Below are 25,439 nucleotides of genomic sequence, written 5' to 3'. Positions count from 1 at the left end.
TTTTTCTGCATTTATAGGAAATTTAAGAATACGAAAATACATGCAAAAATAGACAAAATATGTTACTTGTTATAATATTTAAGTTAAACTATTCTATTTTAAAATATTCTATTTTCTAACTAGATTCTGTTTTTTTAAATTATACTCATAAAAATATAAATCTGTATATATATCCACGGCTCAGTTATAATATTGGTTCATCTTTACCTTGCAGTGTCAGGTCTAGTAGAAAATAGTGGAATTTCTCTATGGCTCGTACATTTATTGGACAATTTCAATATTAAACAATTGAACGGAAGCAAACCTCCTAAATCAAAATTTTGTAAACTTCGAACAGAAAGAGGTACAAATTTTATGAAATAAATCTAAAAACATTCTAGGTTATAATTTAGAATGATGAATCTGTACAATGGCTCCAAAAACTATACGCATATTTACCACAGAAAATTTTTTTTACATTGTACGAAACTTTTCGAGATTTCGTTAGCACTGTAATGAGATAATATATTGAATATATATATACATACATTTTCGAATTGATTTCAAATTTATATAGTATTCAAATTTATATATACATATATATATATATATATATATGTTGCAAACATATACTCAGTGAAAAATTAGTATACAGCATGGATAGTAGTCTTAAATATACAATTAATGCTAAAAATGGCCTCACTAAATATTGTGGCTTATTGATATAGTAAATACTTTGGTTGTTCAAATATTTTGATGATCTTCGAGAAGTGTATACTTTCAATAAATATCTTGTAACTACTATATACATTTTCACATGTGTTTCAAATTTGACCAAAATAATCATGATAGTCGTATCTCGTTACCAATGAAATGAAAGTTTCTGGATGCATTCTTTTATGAGACACATAATACTAGAAACATTACAATTTATAATAACGTTAGTTTCTTTTACGACATCATGGTTTAGAGCATCGAGCCGCAAGTGGAACCAGTGGAAAATAGTGAAACTTTGCGCAGTACGCGTGCGAGCAGCTAGAGGGCAACACGAATCGATTACTACTTTGCTAATGGCTTATTTCACTTAACACGCCTTTCCGTGGCGAGCAAGTTCGCTGCCTAGAGCGGTGTTCGTGTCGCGAATCAGGGTTTCTGCACGTTCTGTGATTGACAGAGAAGAATGAAGCTTCGTGGCCGTAACCACTGAAGGGGAGGTCAGTTTGCATGCCAATTCGCGATCTGTTGTCGCCGTCAACACGTAAACTGTCACCAGAAGGTAAACGGGCTATTCTATCCCTCTGTGTTTCTCCCTATGTCTCTGTCGTCGCTCTGTCTCTTTTCCGCGATCGGTGTTATTTTTAGACAGGCTATATCGTCGATGTTCGTTCAATTGCAAGCTCCCGTTACATCGTTTCTTCGTTGTGACATCATTTCGGAAGAGAGTGTCTGCCACTTTTACTGCCGTCTCTCAGTAATGACTCATTTGTCAAGGTACATAACCTCAAAACTATGTCGGCGTTCGATGACAGTCTAGGCCAGGCCACTCGTGGCAGCCTTTTACTTTACGTCCATAGCGCTCTACGGTTATTTTATCGCATCTAACAACTCCTTTTTTGTGATTTTCCAGGGATCGAATGAAATTATTAACTGTTATAAATAAAAGTTATTTACTGAACTTTTAACTTTACAGTTATTTCTTTTCTGTTTTATGTAAAACCCAGTTAGTATTGTCTAATTGTAGAAAAGATTAAATTTTATTTTATTTAATTTTATTTTAGTTAATTCAACATAAATTCTGCATTTTAAACGATGTAGGTTATCATTGGCATTGTGGAAGATGTAGAATATAAATTGTAATTAAATATTTTAAAGTTACGAAACTTAACTCTAATCTAAACTGAGTGGCTGTCTACTGCATAACTCAGGAATAGCAATTGAGGTTTAGGTTACGTGCGCGATCAGAGTTCAGAGATTAGTTTTAGGAGCAATATATTTTCTAAATTACTTTCGTTAGTGTAAGTCTTGAAGGCTACTAGTTGAATTATCAATGGCATGCCACAGAATAATCTGTTTTCCATAACTTGAATGTTTTCTAAGGAGAATAGGTGTCCTAGCTTAATTACAACTCTTTTTATGCTTCCAAGAAAATAGAAGTTTCTTATTTATGTAAAAATGTATGGAATAAAAGTTTCAATAAGTTCACTTTATAACTGTTTTCTTGAAGTGGGAAGGATATTGATTAAAAAATTATATCCCATTATTTCATAACTAATTGTAAATTTTAGGTTTTATTCAATTCTTGCGATTTTCAATGTTTGTACTTATCAGTCAATAATGTTAAAGTTCAATGACTTGTATTTCCTATTGTTTAGATTTTCTCTCATCACTTGTATTGATTCTACCAAATAGGAGTATTATGATTTCTATTGTGATATATATATATATATATATATATATATATATATATATATATATATATATATATATATATATATATATATATATATATATATATATATATATATATATATATATATATATATATATATATATATATATATATATATATATATATATATATATATATATATATATATATATATATATATATATATATATATATATATATATATATATATATATATATATATATATATATATATATATATATATATATATATATATATATATATATATATATATATATATATATATATATATATATATATATATATATATATATATATATATATATATATATATATATATATATATATATATATATATATATATATATATATATATATATATATATATATATATATATATATATATATATATATATATATATATATATATTGTGATATATATATATATATATATATATATATATATATATATATAGGATATATTTTAGAATATTAATATTTGATAAAAATGAATCTTTGATTTCCTATGATTATATGTACTTGATAATTTAGAGAAATTGCATAACTTTAATTCTTAGAAATAATAATGTCCATTGCCTATGGAAAAATTAAGGTGCCATTTGAACTGCATATATATATATATAACCTTGAAATCTTTCACTATTGGTGATATAAAATAGAATTGCATTTTCATAAAGCTCTTTCTGTGTCAGACTTTTCAATATTGATAGTGTAGTATCATGAGATAAGGATATTTATCTCATTTTTTTTTTACCATTTCATCAAGACCAAAAGTACCAATATAATTATGACATAATGACACATCTGTTTAAATAACTATGACTCGCATTGCCATTATCATATGCTAATAGCTTATTTTTTAATTAGCATTCATAACACAGCAATAAAAACCATGCATATCTTAGTTTGAGAATGGCAGTCCTTGATATAAGAAAGATTTGTTGAATGGAATGGAGTTTTAGGATGATTTTCTTATCTGTTGTAGCTGTTGGCCCTCCAATTTTCTGGAGGCCAGTGGTGTCAGTGACACCAGAGAATAATACGAGCTGCTAGCGTGAAGGAGTACAGTAGAGTTGGCTTAGGCCAACGTCGGTGTACAAAGCAAAATGGCAACAATAGATGGCCGACCAACCCAATATGGTATCACTCTTAAGCAACTTCGTGAGCTCATGGAGCTCCGGGGACGTGAAGGTGTCAATAAAATCAGTAGTTATGGTGGTGTGCAGGAGATTTGTAAAAAATTATACACTTCACCCAGTGAAGGTAAGATTCTACTCTTGTGTAGTTCTATGATTCAAAATATGCATGTACAAATGAAATATTCACAGAAGAAACTACTTTCACTGTGCAGGTCTCAGTGGATCAGCAGCCGATATCCAACATAGACGAGATACATTTGGTTCCAATCAAATACCTCCAAAACCACCAAAAACGTTTCTACAACTAGTGTGGGAAGCTCTTCAAGATGTTACATTAATCATCTTGGAAGTAGCTGCATTGGTTTCATTAGGTCTTAGCTTTTATCAGCCAGCAGATGATGAGGAGAGACGTAAGTATGAATTTTAATATTATTTCTTAGCTATTGGGTAAAGAATAAGAATAAACGTATTCTGTAAGATATAAAAAAATGCATTTTTTTATGAACTTTTACAGCTTTGATAGATGAAGATGAATCAAAGTACGGTTGGATAGAAGGAGCTGCTATATTTGTTTCTGTGATCTTGGTGGTAATAGTAACAGCTTCCAATGATTACTCTAAGGAAAAACAGTTTAGGGGTCTCCAAAGTCGGATAGAAGGGGAGCATAGATTCTCTGTCATTCGGCAAGGAGAGGTCAAACAGATCTCTGTGACTGACATTGTTGTTGGTGATATATGTCAGGTATGTGCAGCAGACTCTAGACTAGATTCTACTAGCAGAAAGTGTATTTCAAATGCAGTCAAGTACGACTTACGATTCTCTGGTTAACACGAAAGCCCATATTTGAATCAGTAACATGATTTAATCTAGAAACATTTGTACTTAAATTTGGCAACTTCTTGAACATATCGTTTTGTCTGAGAATTTGTCAATAAATCACATGCATCGATAATGAGTTTCGGAATACGAACATTACTTCGTCGAAAAAACATAAACAAGGTCTTCCCTAAATTGGGTAATCTACAATTCAGATAAAATATGGAGACCTGCTGCCAGCAGATGGTATCCTTATACAAAGCAACGATCTCAAAGTGGATGAGTCCAGTTTAACCGGAGAGTCAGACCATGTTAAAAAAGGAGAATCGTTCGATCCCATGGTACTCTCAGGTGAGGGTTCTGTTTCACAGATCGAACACCGATAATTAAATTTGTTTTCTGTGTTGGGATGGTAATCACAGTGACTTCTGACCCTTCTAAAGGTACACATGTGATGGAGGGTTCTGGGAAAATGTTAGTTACCGCTGTGGGCGTTAACTCGCAGGCTGGTATTATCTTTACTTTGTTGGGTGCTGCTGTTGATCAACAAGAACAAGAAATCAAGAAGATGAAGAAAGGTATGTAAACTCGATTTCAGTGGGGAATGGAACGATCGATGCAAGGTGTCCTGAATTAGTTCTTAAACATTTTGGGATAAGATAAAGTAGTGTAGTGTTCGGAAATTATCATTTTGAGAACAAAATATTTAAGGAAGATCATCGGAATTTAAAATGATTACCTTGGCATCTTGAAGGAAGTAAATATTACGGATAATTTTGTTTTCAAAATGGTAAGACTTGCCAAGTTCTCCCACTATAGTACTTTAAAAAATTAATTGGAACTCGCTACTCTCCCCCCTGTGAAAAATGCTAGAAATTTTTATACGAATATATTACAAAGAAGTTTAACTACTAATTGTTTTAAGAGAGAGCAGTAGCGGGTATTACGAAACGCATGGCACAAAATACGTGAAAGAAAAGTAGAAAACCAACAATTGACGCATGGTGTTTATTTTGGATTGACGCGAGAATATTTTATCGTGAACTTAGTTTTTCCAGTTATTTGCGACACTTTCATTTTCCTTAGCATGTGTTTGCGGTACTTTTGAAATGACTCCTTGATCGGTATACTAATTTCTTTCCTTTGAAGAAAACATTTAGCTCATAGCTCACTTTATCGTCATTGCATTGAGAGTAATATTGCATTGAAGAAAGAAAAATTTTTTGAAAAATGAAGTAGAAAGTGAATGGTTAGAATAGTACAAAATCTTGCAAATTCGTAGAAATTAAACTTTAAGTAAGCAGTTAAATATTTATTAGTATCGCACGTTAATTGCAGCTATTATTATTATTATTATTATTATTACTATTATTATTATTATTATTATTATTATTACTACTATTATTATTATTATTATTATTATTATTATTATTATTATTATTATTATTATTATTATTATTATTATTATTATTATTATTATTATTATTATTATTATTATTATTATTATTATTATTATTATTATTATTATTATTATTATTATTATTATTATTATTATTATTATTATTATTATTATTATTATTATTATTATTATTATTATTATTATTATTATTATTATTATTATTATTATTATTATTATTATTATTATTATTATTATTATTATTATTATTATTATTATTATTATTATTATTATTATTATTATTATTATTATTATTATTATTATTATTATTATTATTATTATTATTATTATTATTATTATTATTATTATTATTATTATTATTATTATTATTATTATTATTATTATTATTATTATTATTATTATTATTATTATTACTATTATTATTAGTTACTCACATCATGTGCCTTTTTTGAAATATTTATATTAGCCTGCATCTGGTTGTTAATGTTCGTATCTCTGTCTTATGTGTTTATGTATAAAAACCCTCCGTTGAATGAGTTAGAAGTATTTTTAGTGTTACTGTTACGTATAGATCAATTCTTACTAACTTTTTATAGAAGGTGGGGTAAGCAACTCTCTAATTTTCGATTTTTGAACAGGGATTCAGCTTATATCTTTATACCACCTTCTATTTCAAAAATATCAAACGTTAATAGTAAGAATCGACCTTAAGACTATTTACAAAGGATTAAATAGACATAAATCCAGTTTGCTTTCTTGTGATTTACGCTGTTGTGTGTTGTGTATGTTGCACAACCTGGAAGGCCCTTTAAGTGTTGTATAACATGTTTTTTTACACTGTCCCTTGAATACTCTGTTCAGATGAGGTAATTAACAGAATAAGAAAAGAAAAAAAAGACACTACAAATACATACAACAATAACAAAAAACGAAGCTAACGTTGATGAGAGAAAGAAAAACCTTCTGGGCTGTTCATTTAGGATTACTAATTAGTATTATGCTAGAATACAAGAACCGAAAAGACGATAAAAATCGGGAGATTAAGAATGAAAGAGAATTTTCAAAAATATGGCATAACTTACGACTGGCATATTACATTTTTAGATAGACTGCTAATCGATTTTGTTTTGCATGCGTTTTTTTATCTAGAGGCTAAGAAGCAGCGGAAGAAGAAGTCATTAACAGGTGAATAAAGTACTATCATAAATCATTACTGTTCATCACTTTGATGTTCGACATATACATTAAATGAGCACGCGCGCGTATTTATTTATTTATCTTAAAAAATAATTTTGATCTTTTAATTTTTTCTAGATTTCTGTATATTTTTATTTAAAGTACGCACGCGTCACGAAAAATCTTTTAAGTTCTACTTACAGATAAATAGGATAACACTTTTAAGTTTGAACTTTTGTCCTTTATGTCACCACTCTGTATGTTTCGTTCACTGCACTCTCTATATTATACATTTATGTATATGGCCTCTGTAACGTGAAGACAGAAATTTGTTGTCAAATCAATCTACTTTTTTCTTTCACTTCTATTGTTCCTATCTTGTCTTCTTGATCTATTTGGTCTCGTACAAATTAAGTGGGGAAGATTTATGAAGACAGCGTGAAAGAGTAAAGTTATGTCTCATCCGTGCTTCTCTGTACCTTTTGTTATATTTGATTCTGTGAATGCTTCCAATAGCAGTGGTTCTATGCATATTTGAAGAAGAATCTTAGCCGCTATTAAAGTTTTGTATAGCTTCTGATTATTTCTGCATTTATTTCAATAGCGCCCTGTCTCTCTTTTTCTCTCTTTTGTACACTTTATAATAATTTTACTCACCTCTATTTCATAACATGTAACTGTTATGCTTTTCGATTAATTCTTGATTATATCCTCCATTTTGCCGGCTTATTGGTACCGTTTACATTTCTTTTTCTTTTTCTTTGATAGATACTGATTACTAACATTAGTCACCAGTATCATAATATTAGTTAGAGTATGTAAAGCAATGTAGTTGTAAATGTAGTACGAGGAAACTCGATTCCACTGGTCATCTAATTCCTATGTAATTTTGGACAATATTGCTATATAAAAATCCAAAATCAAACAATGTATCTGCACCTTCTTAAATATTACTACTTTCAAATTGTGTTGTTTTAAAGTTAGAATTAATTAAAAGACGATAAATCAAGAAGGAAGAAATGGGAATCGAGCTTCAGATGGTGTGGTTATAGATGAACTCAAATGAATCTGTATGTTGCTAATGAAGGAGATGAAGCTGGAGAAATAACTGGAAACAGCCATGTGAGTGGAGGCAAGCACGAGGCCGGGGAGAACCATCACGCAGCCAGCCATGCGGGCGGAGCAGAAGGGAAGAAAGAGAAGAGTGTTTTACAAGCCAAGCTAACTAAACTCGCCATACAAATCGGTTATGCCGGCTCGACCATAGCAGTGCTTACTGTTATCATTCTAGTCATTCAGTTCTGCGTTACCACGTTTGTGATAGAGGGGAAACCTTGGAAAAATATGTACGCTGGTGATCTGGTGCGGCATTTGATCATTGGTGTAACGGTACTCGTAGTCGCCGTTCCCGAAGGTCTTCCTCTAGCTGTCACCCTCTCCCTCGCTTATTCCGTTAAGGTAATTATTCATCAATTTCATTCTCTCAGAACTTCAGAATCAGTAAAATAGTTTGAAAAAGCGTTATTGTGTTTTTACGAACAAAATGAACTCCTGTTCTATTTATAAATCTTTAAAAGTCACTGTATCCTCACTGTAGAGAGGAGCACTCTTGAGATTTACTCTCCGCATTAAAGGTTGTAGATTTCTTAAGACTCTATCCATATTAAGTTATCGGAATGCACTCAACAGCTTTCTACTTTATCATAAATATTTCCTTTCTATTTTGTTTCTAAATTAATAATTAAGATGATAGAGAAAAACAGGGAAAAACAAGGAATAGAGTAAAGTGATAGAGAAATATTAAAATTCTGTAAATTCTTCATTTTACTCCTTGTTTGATATTAAAATTTTGTGAAGGAATATTGTTGATGTATGAGTATAAAATTATGTATGATTCTCTGTGTATAGAAAATGATGAAAGACAACAACTTGGTACGTCATTTGGATGCTTGCGAAACTATGGGTAACGCCACGGCAATCTGTTCGGACAAGACTGGTACCCTGACAACCAACCGGATGACCGTCGTTCAGTCGTACATATGCGAGAAAATGAGCAAAAAGGTCCCGGAGTTCTCGGAGATCCCGTCGCACATCGGAAACTTAATAATTCAAGCTATCGCTGTTAATTCGGCGTACACATCCAGAATAATGCCCCCGCAGGAACCTACAGAATTGCCGCTTCAAGTCGGTAATAAAACCGAATGTGCCTTACTTGGATTCGTAGTAGCCCTGGGCATGAACTATCAGACGATACGAGACGATCAACCTGAGGAAACCTTCACACGGGTGTACACGTTCAATAGCGTTAGGAAGAGCATGTCTACTGTCATCCCGAGGAAAGGTGGTGGATACAGACTCTTCACCAAGGGCGCTTCCGAGATCATTATGAAGAAGTATGTTGTTTTCTTTCCTGAGCCAATTATAGTTCATAGATCAAACGTGGAAGACACTTGCTGTATTACAAGTCGATGTTATTGCGAAAGAATGTATTATTTACCATAGAATTGTTACAGACTTGTTGTTTTTCATTTGAAAGCAATTTTAAAATTTAACTCCTTGTCAACTGGTCACATGTCATCAAACTTTTTTATTAAATTTTTCGTTACAGAGGTCTCTTGAAAAATATTTACTGTTCCTCTTTTTTAATTATGTTGTACTGAAATAGATCTTTTTAATCGCTGAATAATATGAAAATTAAGAGATCATAAGAATTGTACTTATATTCTTCTTCTATAATCTTCGCGTTTTATTGTTTCAGATGTGCCTTTATATATGGTCGTGAAGGTCATTTGGAGAAATTTACCAGAGAGATGCAGGAGCGTCTGGTAAAGAACGTGATCGAGCCGATGGCGTGCGACGGACTCCGTACGATCTGCGTCGCATATCGCGACTTCGTTCCCGGCAAGGCAGAGATCAATCAGGTTCACATCGACAACGATCCGAATTGGGAGGACGAGGAGAACGTCGTAAACAATCTCACGTGTTTGTGCATCGTCGGTATTGAGGACCCGGTACGTCCGGAGGTGCCGGACGCGATTAGGAAGTGTCAGAAGGCGGGCATCACTGTGCGAATGGTGACTGGAGACAATATAAATACTGCGCGTTCCATTGCCCTGAAATGTGGGATTTTTAAGCCGAACGAAGACTTCCTGATCTTAGAAGGCAAAGAGTTCAACAGGAGGATCCGTGACGCTAACGGCGAGGTACAGCAACATTTGCTGGACAAAGTGTGGCCGAGGTTAAGGGTGTTGGCTAGGTCGTCGCCTACAGACAAATACACGCTCGTGAAAGGCATAATCGATAGCAAAGCGAGCGTGAGTCGCGAGGTTGTTGCTGTAACCGGTGATGGAACGAATGACGGTCCTGCTTTGAAAAAGGCGGATGTCGGCTTTGCCATGGGCATTGCCGGCACCGATGTCGCTAAAGAAGCTTCTGATATCATTCTAACGGACGATAATTTCTCGTCGATCGTGAAGGCAGTTATGTGGGGTAGAAACGTCTACGATAGTATAGCGAAGTTCTTGCAGTTTCAATTGACCGTCAATATCGTCGCTGTTATAGTTGCTTTTATCGGAGCATGTGCCGTGCAAGATTCCCCCCTTAAAGCGGTGCAGATGTTGTGGGTGAACTTAATCATGGACACATTAGCATCTCTTGCATTGGCCACCGAAATGCCAACGTCTGACCTTCTTCTTCGTAAACCGTACGGTCGCACGAAGCCGCTCATCTCCAGGACAATGATGAAGAACATTCTCGGCCAAGCTGTCTATCAATTGTCTGTAATTTTTATGCTTCTTTTCGTTGGTAAATATTCTTGTTTTTCGCTCATTCATTGTATGAGTCCCTCAGAGAATCCATGCTGATCAAACTGGCCATATATTGGACAATTACAAATATTACTTTCTAAAATTTAGCTTAGTATTCTTTTTCTAAAATGTTCAATCTTAATATGATCAGTTTGGCTTCTGGGAGGTTCATATATTCTCTGTCATCTCTAAATTCAAAAAAAAAAAAAAAAAAAAGAAAATTGTATATATAAAAAGCTCGAATATGTACTATTTGAACCATTTAGAAACCACATTGGTCAACTTTATAAATTGGAAAGTACAGGAAAATGATAACGTCCCAAACACTGTTTAAATTCATCTTAGAATTTACTATTATTTATGTCACCTTCTTGCGATAAAATAACTTATGAAAGTAAATCATTTGTTTCTTGAGAAGTAAATATTAATCGTATACTTATTTAATGAAATTAAAAAATGAATAAAAAATAGAGTTCATCGGTGTGGCTTTTGAGAGACTTGTTCGTCGCGCAGAAAGCGACATTTGAAATTTACATAAGAAATCTTATTTCTTTTTATACACACAACGCGTGTGTCTATTTTTACGATTGTATTGGATCTATTGGAAATAACCAGTCAGGCTTGCGTTCCTTCCAAGTGTCTTCTTTTAAGCGATGAACTACAATAATATTAAAGAAAGAGAAATAACAAGAAATAATTCGGATTATTGTCAAGCGTAATAACTTCGTGAGAATGATTTTGTTTTTTGATTTCGAGATGACTAAATCGATCGAAACAAAACATTTTTTAATGGTGAGCTATTTGATTGATAGGTGATAAGATGCTTGACATCGAAACAGGCCGGGGAGTTGCGCAGGCTGGTGGCGGTCCAACGCAGCACTTCACCATCATCTTCAACACATTCGTCATGATGACTCTTTTCAACGAATTTAACGCTAGGAAAATCCATGGTCAGCGTAATGTCTTCCAAGGAATATTCACCAACCCCATCTTTTACTCTATCTGGATCATGACATGTCTAGCGCAGGTAGACCATATTTCTTACATTATATCATATATTTCTTAAGAATATTATTAGAATTATGATTATGTGTTCAACAATATATTCGTGTTCGTTTTCAATATCTTGATATATGGGACATTAGGGATAGAAATTGTCAATATAGTAGAACATTAGAGAGATTAAATGTTTCTCTACTTATTTAATAGCCAAGTCTAGTATAGTATGATATATAGAATTTGAATTTGCAATGGAAGAATCTATTAATATTTATCCTTAGCTTTCTATTCTATTAATAATAAATAGTCAGCTAATAAATAGCCTTTAGATAGAATTTCACATTTTCTCACTCTCAATTAATTAGAAGATAGGTTTAACAAAGGGAAGAATTCCAGCCAAGGAGAAACGGACACGAGAGAAGCTCTTTAACACTTGGGTGACACCGAAATTACCATTTCTTGTGTCTCCTCAATAAAATCCTATGTCTGTTTTCTAGGTAATTATCATACAATACGGTAAAATGGCGTTCAGCACGAAAGCTCTCACATTAGAACAATGGATGTGGTGCCTGTTCTTCGGAGTCGGTACTCTATTGTGGGGCCAAGTAATTACGACTATTCCTACGCGCAAGATTCCTAAAATCCTTTCGTAAGTTATGAACATATTCATGTAAAAAAACTACCCTTTTTTTTAATGTGTAGATGATGAGAGATACTTCTGTTCGGTTTAGCGGGCGCAACTTAACTTAAAAAAAAAAAAGAAAAAAGAAAAGAATACAACAGTCACGCCCACGTGTTGCGTTCTCGTTGAGAAAATATTTTGAAATAATATTTTTTGTTACATGTTCTTTTTTCAGTTTCTCTTTTGTTCATATTGTATAATTTTTGTCTTACTACTTTTTTTCTTTTTTGTAATCTTTTTCTGATATAAACTCAAAGGCGAGAATGCCGGAAGTCAACGTGTAGCGACTACTCAAAAAAAAAAAAAGAAAAAAAGACATCTAGAAGCTATGAACAACTAAAGCAGCCATATTGCACGCATTACTAAGTAAATCAGGAGTATGTAAGATGGGAGAATATTGTAAATATTTCTTGCTTTCTTGCATTGTGTGACGCGACAGGAACGCGTTACATCAGGGATGCTACATTGTTTGACTAAAATGCATAAGATAATGTAATTGGGAAACTTCTTTAAAGCTTTGAGAATGAATCTGAAAAATACGCTCTCATGTATGTCTTGTCTTGTCTTGTCAAACTAACTAGTCTTGGAAATTGGAAGCGCGATTATATGAATCTTGATTGAAGTTCTAACGTACGAGTTGTCATACGTAGCTTCTATGAGTTTTTATTGAGACCCTCCTGGTACACGATAGTCGCCTTTGCATGAACCTCTTTATCTTAATCGAAATCTCTATTGAGAAAGATTTTTCATGTATATGTATTTATATATCAATACTTGGAAGTTGTATTTAATAATTGAGCACGATTAATTCAGCGTTCGTCTATTGTACGAGTACGGAATCTCTGTTATTGGAGAATATATTGCCTCTTGACGGTGGTTGATAGTTGTATAAGGATGTATTGTTCGAATTTTGTATGTAATTCTTAATATTAAGATCGAGAATTTTGTATTAACTATTGTTATATTTTCCAATTCTTACAATTTATGTATAGTTATTCTCGATATTAATTTAAAGAGAATTTTGAAGTTACATATACTGTTCGCGCAGTATTTCCTATTATATAACTAAACCCCATCGCTATCATACAATATACAAGATATATGCGTGTAGCAACATCGAAAAGACAGTACCATTTGAAAGATAAGTATCATCATAATCGGTATCGTGTAAAAGTGTAATAGAAGGGAGGCATGCATCGTGGAAATCATATTGATTACTATTATTATTGATAGCTGTATAATCGTAGCGCTTCTGTTGGTTTATGTTCTCGCTTCTAGCAATCCTTTTCTATTGCTTTTGCCCGTCATATGTTTCTCACTCCACCATAATAACGTATTGCTTTATGTAGCATGCCCCCTAGACGCCCAGATATTAAGGAAACCCAATTAAAACCATGAATATGCAAACACTGCGATCTGAATTGAACACATTGGACAAGAATGATAGCGCGTGCTCAGCTGTTCCCTCGCTCCCCTTTTTTGTAATTGTACATTAGCGCTGGCCAAGTAATGAAACGTTCCAGGTTTCTTCCATGGAAGAAGCTTTGAACGTTTGGAGACAAAGACAATAATAAAACAAGAACACAGTATCTAAATATAGGAAAGACTTTATATATCTTTGAATTATTGTTTCATAAAAATTGAAGAACCTGGAGATTGGTCGATGGAAAACTGAATAAATTCTGGAAAACGTTTTTGAGCTGAGAATTATGGAAGAAGTATGTTTGGAAGATTAAAGGAATCAAGATTCAAAGATATCTAATCATGATGGATCTGGAATATTCATAGGAATTTGTTGAACATGTATTTATTTGGATACTGGAAGTATGTAGAGTCTCCATCGAAAAAAACGAGTATTAGTTCCCTTGGTGGATATTATACTGTTACTCGTTTCTCATTTGATAAACCTGGACCTCGTATATTAGGCTTAGCCGTTGCATGACTGAAGACCCTTCTCCGATGTCTACGTACTTGTTTGTGTAAAAGAGTAACCAATGAAAACGGCGTCCCAATGATTCACTATACTCTCACGATATTATCTAAACATACACTGTATTTTGTAACATTTGCATTTTCTGTTTGGTGCAAGGGATCTCAGTAGCGCGCTTGAACCGAGTTCAAGTTTGTGAACTTTTGGTTCTGAAGTTCTCACAGAGCTGAAAATTCGGACTAACTAGATACTATTATTACAATAAGTGGTAACTTTTGCGCTTAGCGCTTTATCTGTAATCATTCCGCTCTCTCGCTGGAGCTGTTACGACTCTGTTTTTTCAACAACTTTTAACTGTCTATCTGTCTTTCTTTCTTTCTGTCTGTCTCTCCCTATCTGGTTTCGTTCTTGTACTTTCTCTGTCCCCATCTTTATCCATTACACGCACGGAGCCGAACTTTCTCCTTCTGAACCGGTTTTTTTTCATTCTCTGCATCTGTTTCTCTCTGTCCGCTTAGGCTATGCCTCCCAATTCGCAAGTTGAAAATTAGGGGACGAGAATCCCTTGCGAATTGGGACCAGCGATTCTCGCTGCTCTCGCGTCGAGCGCACTAAAAATACTAAAAAGAAAAGAAAGAAAAAAAAAAGAAGATAATCGAAGATACACGAGCAATAATCAGATAACAAAATATGGTCATCATCGATACAGGATATAATATACGTATGTGTATTGTGGGACGCTTCTGTGTGGTCGTCCTGGTCAACTATACGAACACGATGTTATTATGATCACGGGAGGCGAAACGAAAAGCTATATACATAACAATATATGGGGTTCTCACACGTTTTTATATTAATCTTCCGCATTCGCTTGTTAAAGCTTTTACTGAGCCACTTGTCGTAGGACACATAGAGAAGTAGTGGCGGTTTTTTCTTGAGCTTTACTTGCAAAATTTGTCCCTCCTGAACAGGTAAGGGAGATCTCGCATCTTGCTGGGCGACAAAACGGCACACGTTGCAGAGGATACCGGAAGTTATATATGTATGCCATTCAGACTCGTTAAACCGTGCGAAAAATGAACTGAAAGAGAAAAGAAAGAGAAAAAGATAAAAGTGCAACCTGTCCAGAGGAGAAGGGAAAATGTACGAAATACCAAAGATCTCACACCCGAAGTCCTGAAATTTACCAGATCACGCGTGCATCGTTCCCCAGAACGTGTTGTTACATCACTTAATCCTCCTCCTCATTGTCATTGTGTTTTTTGTTTACTTTAACTTCTTTTTATTGTTTTCTCCTTTTTTTTCCCCCCTATCAGCTCTGTTCATCGCTGTCGCCCTTCTCCTAACAAGTACAAAAGTATCTCTTTCGTCATCATACACGCCATATACATAGACATTATCCATTCACACATGTACAGTCGTTTCTTCATCTGCAGAAAACTGCATTTTATCGCTCACTTTGTCCGCATTGCACCTCACATCGCATCCCCTCGTTCGTTGGCTCATTCTTTTTACACGTCGCAAAACATTTTTTCTTGTATGTGTGTATATATTATTGGCTGTTTCGCAGTTGCAGGTTTCTTCTTTGAATGCGTTTGTTTCGCTGAGAAACGCGCTGCTCACTGGAGGTACAATTTTCTAGGAAATAGCGGTGATCTTCTGTTTCATGCGTTCGAATATTCTAGTGACAAAGAAGATATAATATAGTGGTGGACAAAAGAAAGTTTAATCTCTGTAAATGTCAATAGCTTCTGTATTAAACATTTTCTACCTTATAGGTAACGGTAATTTATTTCAGGGTATATATATTACATTCGTTCGTTGCTTTCGTCAAAATATAATTCCAATTCATACAATTCTCGCCTTTTCCGTATCATTTGTCTCTTAAACTTTCTTTTGTATATTATCGTAAATCAAAGACCAGGATATAAAATAACGATAGAGAGGAAAGGTGAACGTTTGCTTCCAGTAAATAAGATTTAGTTCATTTACAAAACGCAACAGGATCACATTGAAACCCAAGAGTAGCAATATCTCGTGACTGTGAAACAGCCTGTACGCCTCTCTGTCCGTCTGCTTTCCTTTCTCGGCCACTTCCAATCACCGTTTATGCCACCGTCAGTCGATTTTCCTAAAAAAAAAAAAAAAAAGAAAAAAATTCAACTAGCCAGCGTCGTCGAATACCGTTAAACAGATAGCGTGATTAGGTATCCAAGCTAAGGAGCGAGGGGAAAAACCATAGAACAGAGAAAATTTTGGGTGCAGTGCGTCGAGGAGCCGGTTCTACGCGTCATCAGTCAGCCAAATAAAAAAAAAAATTTTTAAATCAAAATCAAAGCTTCCCTCTTTAAAAAAAAAAAAAAAAAAAAAAACAACCTACTTTGATTATAGACCATGTGTGTAACAGGGATCGAGTGATGAAGAATTGGTTTCATGTTTTTTAAAAACAGATGGGGCCGCGGCCAGCCGGATGATATCGGTGCGATCAATCTCGGAGATGAGAAATTCGACCCTGACTCGGATAAAAAGCCGCGCGCAGGACAAATTCTATGGATCCGTGGTCTAACACGACTACAGACACAGGTAACTATCCCTATCTCTCACTCTCATGTCATCACTCGAAGTCAGCGTTCTCTCGGGTTCCCCTCTCCCCGTCCCCGAGATGAAGTTAAACAATATCAAATTAATATGAGAAAAAAGAATAATAATATAGAATTAACGAGACTACTTGAAATAGCCGCGCACGCGACGCTCCGATTGCTTTCTCTAATTGGCCTTGGACCGACGAGTCTCCCCCGTCGTCCTGGCGTCGATTTTCTAGGTCTTGTTTCATCATCGAATCGGTTGTGTTCAACGTTCTTTGTTGAATCACGTATATTTTGCCATCGACTATATTACAACGCCCAATATATACCATATCATCGCAGCGACAAGTTGTTCTCTTTTTTAATCATGACCGTGTGCGCAGATTGGCCACTACACAGTGAATGACTCTTCACAGACAGAGAATCAGGATGAAGAAATGACAAGAGAAACACTGAAATTAGCCTGGATTTTGCTTGCTACTGATTCCCAGCTGTTTTTCTCGTTCGCGAGAATTCTCTCTCACAGTTTCTGAATTATTTTATTGGAAGAGACGAAGCCGTACAAACTCTTCAATTTGTCTAGCAATAGAGGCAGTTAGGATGTAGAATTATGATCAAGTAAGATCCACGTTCACGAACCAGTTTTTCATTGATGTTTTTGAATTCTGAATCTACCATGAAGGAGTATTTACGTGTAATGGTATAGTCTAGGCAGCCACACAGTCAAAAAGTATATACATGTACGTTATATACTTTGTTCCATATATATATATACGTACGTTTTTCAGTTTCTCTCATTTGGTTATTTTTTTTTCGTTCGAGACCGTTGTTTACCTTGGTTTGCATTTTCATTTGAGTTCTTTGCCGTGTTACCTCGACGATGCGTACCTTGCGTTTTTGCCCTCTTGATATTGCGATATATCTCGCATTAGCCACAGAAAGAAAGAAAGCTCGACGATCTAAACAAAACATGCGCCCCTTATATCGAGAGTCACATGATTGACTTCGACCCGATTGATCGTCTTCAGGTTGTTTTCCCTATTTCAGTGCTCGTTTCAGCGACTGAATCTTTTTTATGGGGTCTTCTGAAGCTCGCCTAAATTTTTTATAGTCTATTAGGTACCATTTTTTGGCTCTTAACCCTTTATAAGACAAAATAAAATTGAACTGAACGGAACTACGTAGTCTCTTCGAAAAAAAATTTATTCAGATACTGAATATTCCTACTTTTAACCAGAATTTAGTTATTTTCCAAGGAAAATGCGTTTAATGTTTCTTTGTGTTTTTTTTTTCAGATAGATTATGTTCCACTTTCTTATAGTTGGCACTGCACCCCTTATAAAGGGTTAACATACTCATTGTATGTAGCAGTCGGTTTCAGTTACTCTTTCCAAAGAGAATATCTTCAAGAAGTGAAAAATATTTGGACACTATAAGCTACAAGTGTTACTATTGCCTCGCTTAACCTCTTCGACATGGTTTTCTCATTCGCAACTTTTTCTTTTACAGAAGAATCTGCTGCTTTTCTCGAATAAAAAACACTTCTATTTCATCGAGATTCAAGCTCGAAGAGGTTAAATCGAAGCACGAGGAAGTCAATTAAGACTTAATTGAACGACTCGAATAATTGACTTTTGCCCATTTCTTAAATATCTACTCGGGTCTCTTGGCATCTGCCACATTAATCGCCCATTTTCAACCAGCTCAGTCAAGAAATCAGCTCCAGTTAGACAAAAATTGCATTGTTTACTTAAGGGCGATGAATATAGTCAGGGATGAGTAAGGCGTAGAGAGCTATAGTAGATCTCTTCAGTTTGTATTAACTTCAATGATGATTGCTTGATCGTTTATGATCCATAGAGTCCAAGCACGTATTAGATGGCTAGTCACCAGATCTACATAGAAGCAGCACAGATATGATTATTTAGGACCAACTTATAGTAGTGGTCTAAGTAGTCGATGCTCCGTTTCATTAAGTCATATCCTCTTCATGGGCTAGACTTTACTTCTTGCAGTCAGGAATGGCCATAGAACGGAAGGTACGAGCTCCTTCTAGCTCCTTGTAGAGATGAATCTGTAGAATTGTAACTAAGGAATGTAGTACGAAGGAAGTTCATAAGTTTGTTTTCATACGTTTTTGGAATATAAATGTTTTTTTAACCTGAGAACCAGCATTGAGGCTCTCTAAAGAAAAGACTGAGACTCAACTGGGACCATAAAGTGACAAATCTTTTTGTGGATATAAATTTTTTATTAATTTAATGATATATTAGGAAGTTAGTTCTGGACAGTTGGAGAATTGTTCAGCGCTTGAAGACTTAGGAATCGATACCCGAGCGAGAGTCGGAAAGGAGAAACAAACAGCCCTTCGTCGACGACGCCTCTCGTATTTTTCTGTTTCTTTTATTTTCATTCTTTCACTTCTCTCGATGGGAACGGGTTAAGGCTGATGAAGCTAGCGCATACTTGACCAACACCGCGGTTCGCGATGGTGTAAATTACTTATTTTATGCCATCACGATGTTACTTCTGCTATTTTATTGAGAACGTCTCTTGACTATGCGACAAGAAACCATCATTGACCTTGCAGTACCAATTGATTGCGCTTTTTATCTAAGAAGTAATAAAAGAAATTGATGGAATGGTCGCATAATCCAAGGTGCAAAAAGGAAAAAGAGGAGTAAAGTTTGACCGAGATGATTTCCACTTTCTTTATTCTGTTGACTTATACTTCGCTTTCTCTCTTATTTCCTTTCTTCTTACTCTGATAACACTACCTCATGATCTAGCACTGTCATCAACAAAAAAAAAAAAGAAATGATTTTTTTATGAAGCAAGATTCACACATATATACAGATTTAAATCTACACAAGAATATCAATGTGTCTATGTGAAACTGTATATTTTAAGTTACTATAGAAACAAACAAATGAAAGAAAAAGAAACAAAACAAAATACTATAGATACCCACTCAGTTAAGCTAATTATGTAAATTGAATATGTAACCTACTTTCAGACGAGCAATAGAACTCTGGTGCAGAATGTATCTGTGACAGGCAGATCCCCCTCTCAGGATTACTATATGGTTAGTCCGCAAGTCCAATCTCCGCACTGTTTGACCGTTCTTAAATATTAATTCTTTATTATGATTACCATTTGATTACTTTTTTTCTCGATGGTTTTGTTTTTTTTCTCATTAACCAGTTTGAGTTTTCCTTCTTACTGGTGCTTTCTGTTTGACGTACTTAGTTCCTCTCTTATCCATGCCTATACTTTTCTGCCTCTCTTAATAACTTTTAACATCAACTCAAAGCTTACTTTGATTTACAATTTCTAATTGGTCTTGAAAAATATATTCTAACATATTGCTTTTTTTTTTTAAAGGATTCCATGTTTCCTTCTATTTCAGTTTCATTTTATTCAACCTGAGTTTATCTCTTCCAATTGTTTGCCTCTCCAACGTGTATATCTCTCGCCTGTTTTTCATTCGTCGCAGTTCTGCTTGCAAATCGCAAGCTTCTACTCGCTTCTTTCGCGCAGATCGTGCTATTTTTTAGTTTATTTTTCACGAACACAGCGAGGAGACATATGACCCGTTGGATAATCTTTTTGTCCTCTATTTTGCGCCATTGTTTTTTCCCAACTGTATATTTCCTACTCTATTTATATTTCCTACTCTCTGTCCTCTTTCTTTCTTCATGTTATCCGGATTAAAATTTTGTTCCAGTCGGGATCCACATCATCCTCTGCTTGAAGGGAAGAGAGTTCCTCAAACACGTCCAATCCAGCCCCCCTTTTTCAACTTCTAACTTCAGTATTCAATTTTCCTCATAAGTATCTTCATAATATCAGACATAATATTCAAAGGATTACCTAATCCAGATTTCCTTGATATCTTCCAACTGTTTGAGAAATATTAATATTTAATATCTCTAGAGAAAAATATTTTCTATCTAATAATCATGTGCTTCATCTTGCTTCATTTTGTAGATACAAAGCTTTGAAAACTGCAAATTTTAGAGCTTTGTTGCTATGAAATAAAACAGGAGTCGAAGGTTGCTTATTAGATAAAAGATATTCCTATCATTATCCTTATTGCAATTTTTAAATATTGTAAAGATAATATATACATAGTAATGTAAAGATATATTACTAATCACTATGGTTCTTTTTTAATATAGTCACTTAATAATACTTATCAATTTAATTATTTATCATGTACTTTACTGATGCAATTATGCATCCTAAAAGTACAGTATATATGTATGTATTATTTTTGCACTCAAGCCTAATCTCTTCTCTTCAAGTAAAAAATACCTTACATGCTTATTTTTATTTACATTGGATATATTTATTTCTTAATTTCTGGTTTCCTGTTCCCATAAAGTAAAAGCCAACCTGATCTTAAAGTTAAACTGGATTTCCTTATCTTCCCAATTTCCAAATTTTATGCATCTTTTTGTTTTTTTGTTGTTTTGACTTTATTTCCTTTTCCACTGATTCTAAGGTGTTGCATGCACATCTGTGCGTATGTATGTACGTATATAAGTTGCCCGTATATACGTGTCATACGTAGATATATGTATATATACACACGTGTATGTAAAATGCATCCGCGTATGTGTACGCGTATATGTATGTATATGCGTATATATGTGTGCAGAACACACATACACGCGCGGCAAGGTACGCTTTTGCAATTCTTTTTTTCTTTTCTTTATTTCATTTCATTTTTAAAAACACTGTCGGTCAATCTCCTTAATTATATATACATATATATATGTATATATGTATATGTATTCATTGGCAGAATCATCGAAGTGATCTTTATTTTTAGGCGATGTTGAGTTTCATAATGCATTCACTTTTATTAAGTTCTCTTAGAAACATGTTTTTTTCTGTTTTAACCCATTATTTCTCTCTTTCTACTTCTTTTATAACACAAGATTTAATTTCAGGAATTGCTCTGTTTATAACTTGCGTTACCAAATGATTCAGTGATTCCTTATGATACAGCAGTCTTTTTCCGTTGAGCATTGAGAATGAATTTTTACGTGTTTTCGCTGTCTGCTTCTAAAGTACCTCTCTTTTTCACTACTTTTTTATCAGACAGAAATTTATCAATAGAAAAATATTTACATAACACAATTATACTCTCAATATGAGAATTCTATATCATGAGGATAAACGTATTCGCCTTTTTTCTTTTCTTTCTTTTTCTTTTTTTTCTTCTTTTATTTAACAATCTTCTGCCATGAAAGATACATTGGGTATTATACATATATCTACATATATATGTATATGTATATATATACATATATATATTTTGTCACGCTTCAACTATATATTTCCAATCAGTCTATGGTTAATGTAACAAGAACATTCTTCAATGCCTCATATCTTACTTTACTTTGCTCATTTCTAGAACATTCTTTATTTTGTCCAAAAAAAGTAGTCTCAGTAACTGAGACAAAGGGGCACAAGGAAAGATTTTCCTATTTATACTCCAATTTAGCACCACCCACACAAGCTGTATCACTTCCATTATTACTATCTTATAAAGAAAAAGCTACTTGTTTTCCAACAGCTTGCCTCAAGCTCTATTGTTGTCACTGTCACCATCGTCATTCTGTATACATATGTTAACATATGAGTAACTATCATGCCCGATACAGAACAAAGCAAAGAAAAAAGCAGCTATGATGATTCTGAAACTCTCACAAAGCACAGGCAATCTTTCTCTTTATGGAAGCTTTCCTAAAACTCAAACAATTGTTAATTCACAAGAGATGCACTTACTGAATATAAGCAGCCCCAGAGTACCTTGTACGTGTGCTATGCGTGTGAACTGCATGACCAAGAACTTATGGCAGGAACCTTAAAGATGATACGTGTAATATGGACAAACAAAGTGTCAACATTGATTAACAACCACAAGCCAACAACGACACGCTGTTGCATCAGGGAAACAAACAGTATAATAATTATACTCATACATGTGTGTCTACAGCTCTGTGGACACCTGAGGTTCTATTGGCTGATATCTGCTCCTTTTTATTTCTTATTTGTGTTCTTTAATCGTTGCAGTGTGTGCCAGTCTTGCTGTGATATATTATACCATACCACTTAACATTTATATGGTGGATGATACATGGCCATAATGCATCGTGTGTCTCTCGATGTGCGTGTGCTGTTGCGTATATAATGAGATGTACGTGCACAGTTTGTCTGTTTATCTGTCTGTTTGTCTGTGTCTGCTGTGTACACGACAGTCGAAGCTCTTATTGATAAAGAAAACCTTCAAGAAAACTGGCAGTTAACTCATACCTGTACATACACACATAAACAATGTCACAAACATATAGGGATTTTTATCGTTTTTTGCAAGCTTGAGGCGGATGTGCATTTATTATACACTTACTTGTACTTTCTTTGGTTAGAAAGGGACGAAGGCTATCAGAGAATAGTCTTTAAGCCAAAGGAAGCTAAGAATGTTTTAATACTTAATGGTCTTGGATTTCAGGACATCCTTAGAACTGTGAATAATGGAAGAATAATGTTGATATATTGAATATACGTTGTTTTGGATGACCTGCTTCGTTGAAAACTTGAAGAATGTTTTATTCATAATTCTAAGAACATCACTACCAGACCACCGATCACATTATTCTGGACTTACAGAACCTGCTGGATATACTTTATTTTTTACTACTTTATTTCATATAAGAAAAACGCTTGCATGTAGCAATTGAACGTTCGACTCTGGTTCTATGCAAGCTTTCAAGCTTTGCTGATTCTCTTACACAAAAGGTTCGAGTTACTTTGTATATTGATGAATCTTGAGGTTATTGAGGAAGGTTTTAAGAAGCCAAGAGTAACTTTGCAAATTTAATTAATTTCCGAAACATTAAGTTGATTTTTAATACTCAATTCTTCAAGAATATATCCCAAGTGATCTTCGAGCCTCTTGACAACTTGCACGAAGTCTCGAGCCCTCCACACAGAACTCTACACACCTACACTTTCACGTACACACCTGAAAAAAGATTCATTAAGAAGATAACTGGGAAACTTTTGACTAACGAGAATGAAGAGTCCAGCAACAACAGATACAAAGAAACAGAACTAAAATATAAGATAACGAGACACATATGCCAGTGTAAGCAGGGATTAAAATACTGACGCAAACGCCAAATAAAAAAAAAAAAAAAGACACGCCTAAAACAAGTAACGATACTACGGAGAGAATAGAAATTAAGACTTATGGTATGATTTGTGGTTTGTTAGCCAGCGGAACCCATTCGGGAGACTGAGGTATAACGGGGCGGCAGTCTTGCCCGCCGCCACACTTATCCTGTCGGAGTACAAACAAGTACGTAGCTCACGTAGATCGCCTGCCGTTTATAATACGTTGTATCGTCAATTCTGCCATACGTACGCATACACAGGACGGATCGTCGACGTACGTACGGTGTGCTGAGTGAAACGTCGCCATCGGACCTGTTCTTAATAACCGGTTACATTCACCCTTTCGCTACTTATTACTTGCCACTGAGAAACCAATTTTATAAAAGAGAAGAGTAATTGTAAATTGTTCAGAGAATATAAAACACTGTATTGTTTAGTGTCGTAGCTGATTTCAGAATACTACAGAATGACAAATATAACTGAAACAGAATAACAAAGAACAGCAGGTATTTAAGATGTTTAATTTAAGAAGAACACAGAGAAAACGAAAAAGTAATTCTATTTCTATTTTCATATAGGTAACTATCGACTGATATTCTGCATTTATATTAAAATAAATAAACAGGTATATGAGCAAAGTTCATTCATAGCGAAAGGCTGGAAAATCTAGAAAATACGAGACTAGATAAAGTTGGAGAAATTATCCAAGGACGAAGGCGACGATTCCTCAGCGCGGATGCAGTGAACGATGTTTCGTTGCACTGTGTTTTTGTGTAGTGGGTGTGAGTTGGTCGGTGGAATCGATGGAAGAGCCTCTTGTGTTGGTAGACCACCGTCAGCCCTCCCCTCTTTTTTCAGTAGTGTATAGCTGTCTGACATGATTGTGTGCTGCGTGTTTTTCCCCCATACTGTATCATTTTCATACTTGTTCATATGATATAATACCGCGACTGTTAGCACCAAAGAAAAAAGATAAAAGATAAAAGAAAAAAAGCATTCTTTTTCATGGCGGCCGTGTGGAACTTGTTTTTAACTAAACACGACCATCCCTCTTTTGGTATCGTACGTACACTCGCACGAGGACTATAGAACTGCCTCGACGAGAGAGGCAATCTTGTCCAGCTTTTTTTTAAAAAGCTCTGCCTGGTCGAGCGGAGATTCTTCCTCCTTGCTGCTTGCGTTTTCTGTTTATGTTTGTCTCTCTCCCCCGCATTGTGTCTTTGGCGAAGGATCTCAGATCCAGCACCCCGTGAAAAGTCTTCTTTTAGAACG

At 34.5% G+C, this 25,439-nt stretch overlaps 1 protein-coding gene across 18 annotated transcripts in view; it reads left to right on the top strand.

Moving 5' to 3' along the window:
• The window catches only part of LOC100741341 (plasma membrane calcium-transporting ATPase 3), an 87,080-nt gene that overhangs the window by 38,818 nt on the left and 22,823 nt on the right, over positions 1-25,439 (top strand). For 6 of the 18 annotated variants that reach the window (XM_033320576.1, XM_033320573.1, XM_033320569.1 and 3 more), the window contains 13 exons: positions 3,415-3,692; positions 3,781-3,978; positions 4,083-4,309; positions 4,600-4,735; positions 4,828-4,962; positions 6,951-6,986; positions 8,065-8,435; positions 8,886-9,370; positions 9,736-10,781; positions 11,596-11,810; positions 12,280-12,431; positions 16,845-16,977; positions 19,996-20,064. In XM_033320576.1, the coding sequence (XP_033176467.1) occupies positions 3,536-3,692; positions 3,781-3,978; positions 4,083-4,309; positions 4,600-4,735; positions 4,828-4,962; positions 6,951-6,986; positions 8,065-8,435; positions 8,886-9,370; positions 9,736-10,781; positions 11,596-11,810; positions 12,280-12,431; positions 16,845-16,977; positions 19,996-20,064 (3,360 nt within the window). In that variant the 5' untranslated portion in view covers positions 3,415-3,535. Of the gene's footprint in view, positions 1-949; positions 1,256-3,414; positions 3,693-3,780; positions 3,979-4,082; positions 4,310-4,599; positions 4,736-4,827; positions 4,963-6,950; positions 6,987-8,064; positions 8,436-8,885; positions 9,371-9,735; positions 10,782-11,595; positions 11,811-12,279; positions 12,432-16,844; positions 16,978-19,995; positions 20,065-24,266; positions 24,352-25,439 lie in introns of those variants that run through there. The other 12 variants (XM_033320577.1, XM_033320575.1, XM_012385238.3 and 9 more) reach the window with 7 other exon arrangements.

Source organism: Bombus impatiens, unplaced genomic scaffold (genome assembly GCF_000188095.3).
Source record: "Bombus impatiens unplaced genomic scaffold, BIMP_2.2 scf_0320, whole genome shotgun sequence".
In the NCBI taxonomy this organism is placed as follows: Eukaryota; Metazoa; Arthropoda; class Insecta; order Hymenoptera; family Apidae; genus Bombus; species Bombus impatiens.
Note: the sequence above shows the minus strand (reverse complement) of the source record. Positions and strands in the feature narration are given on the sequence as shown.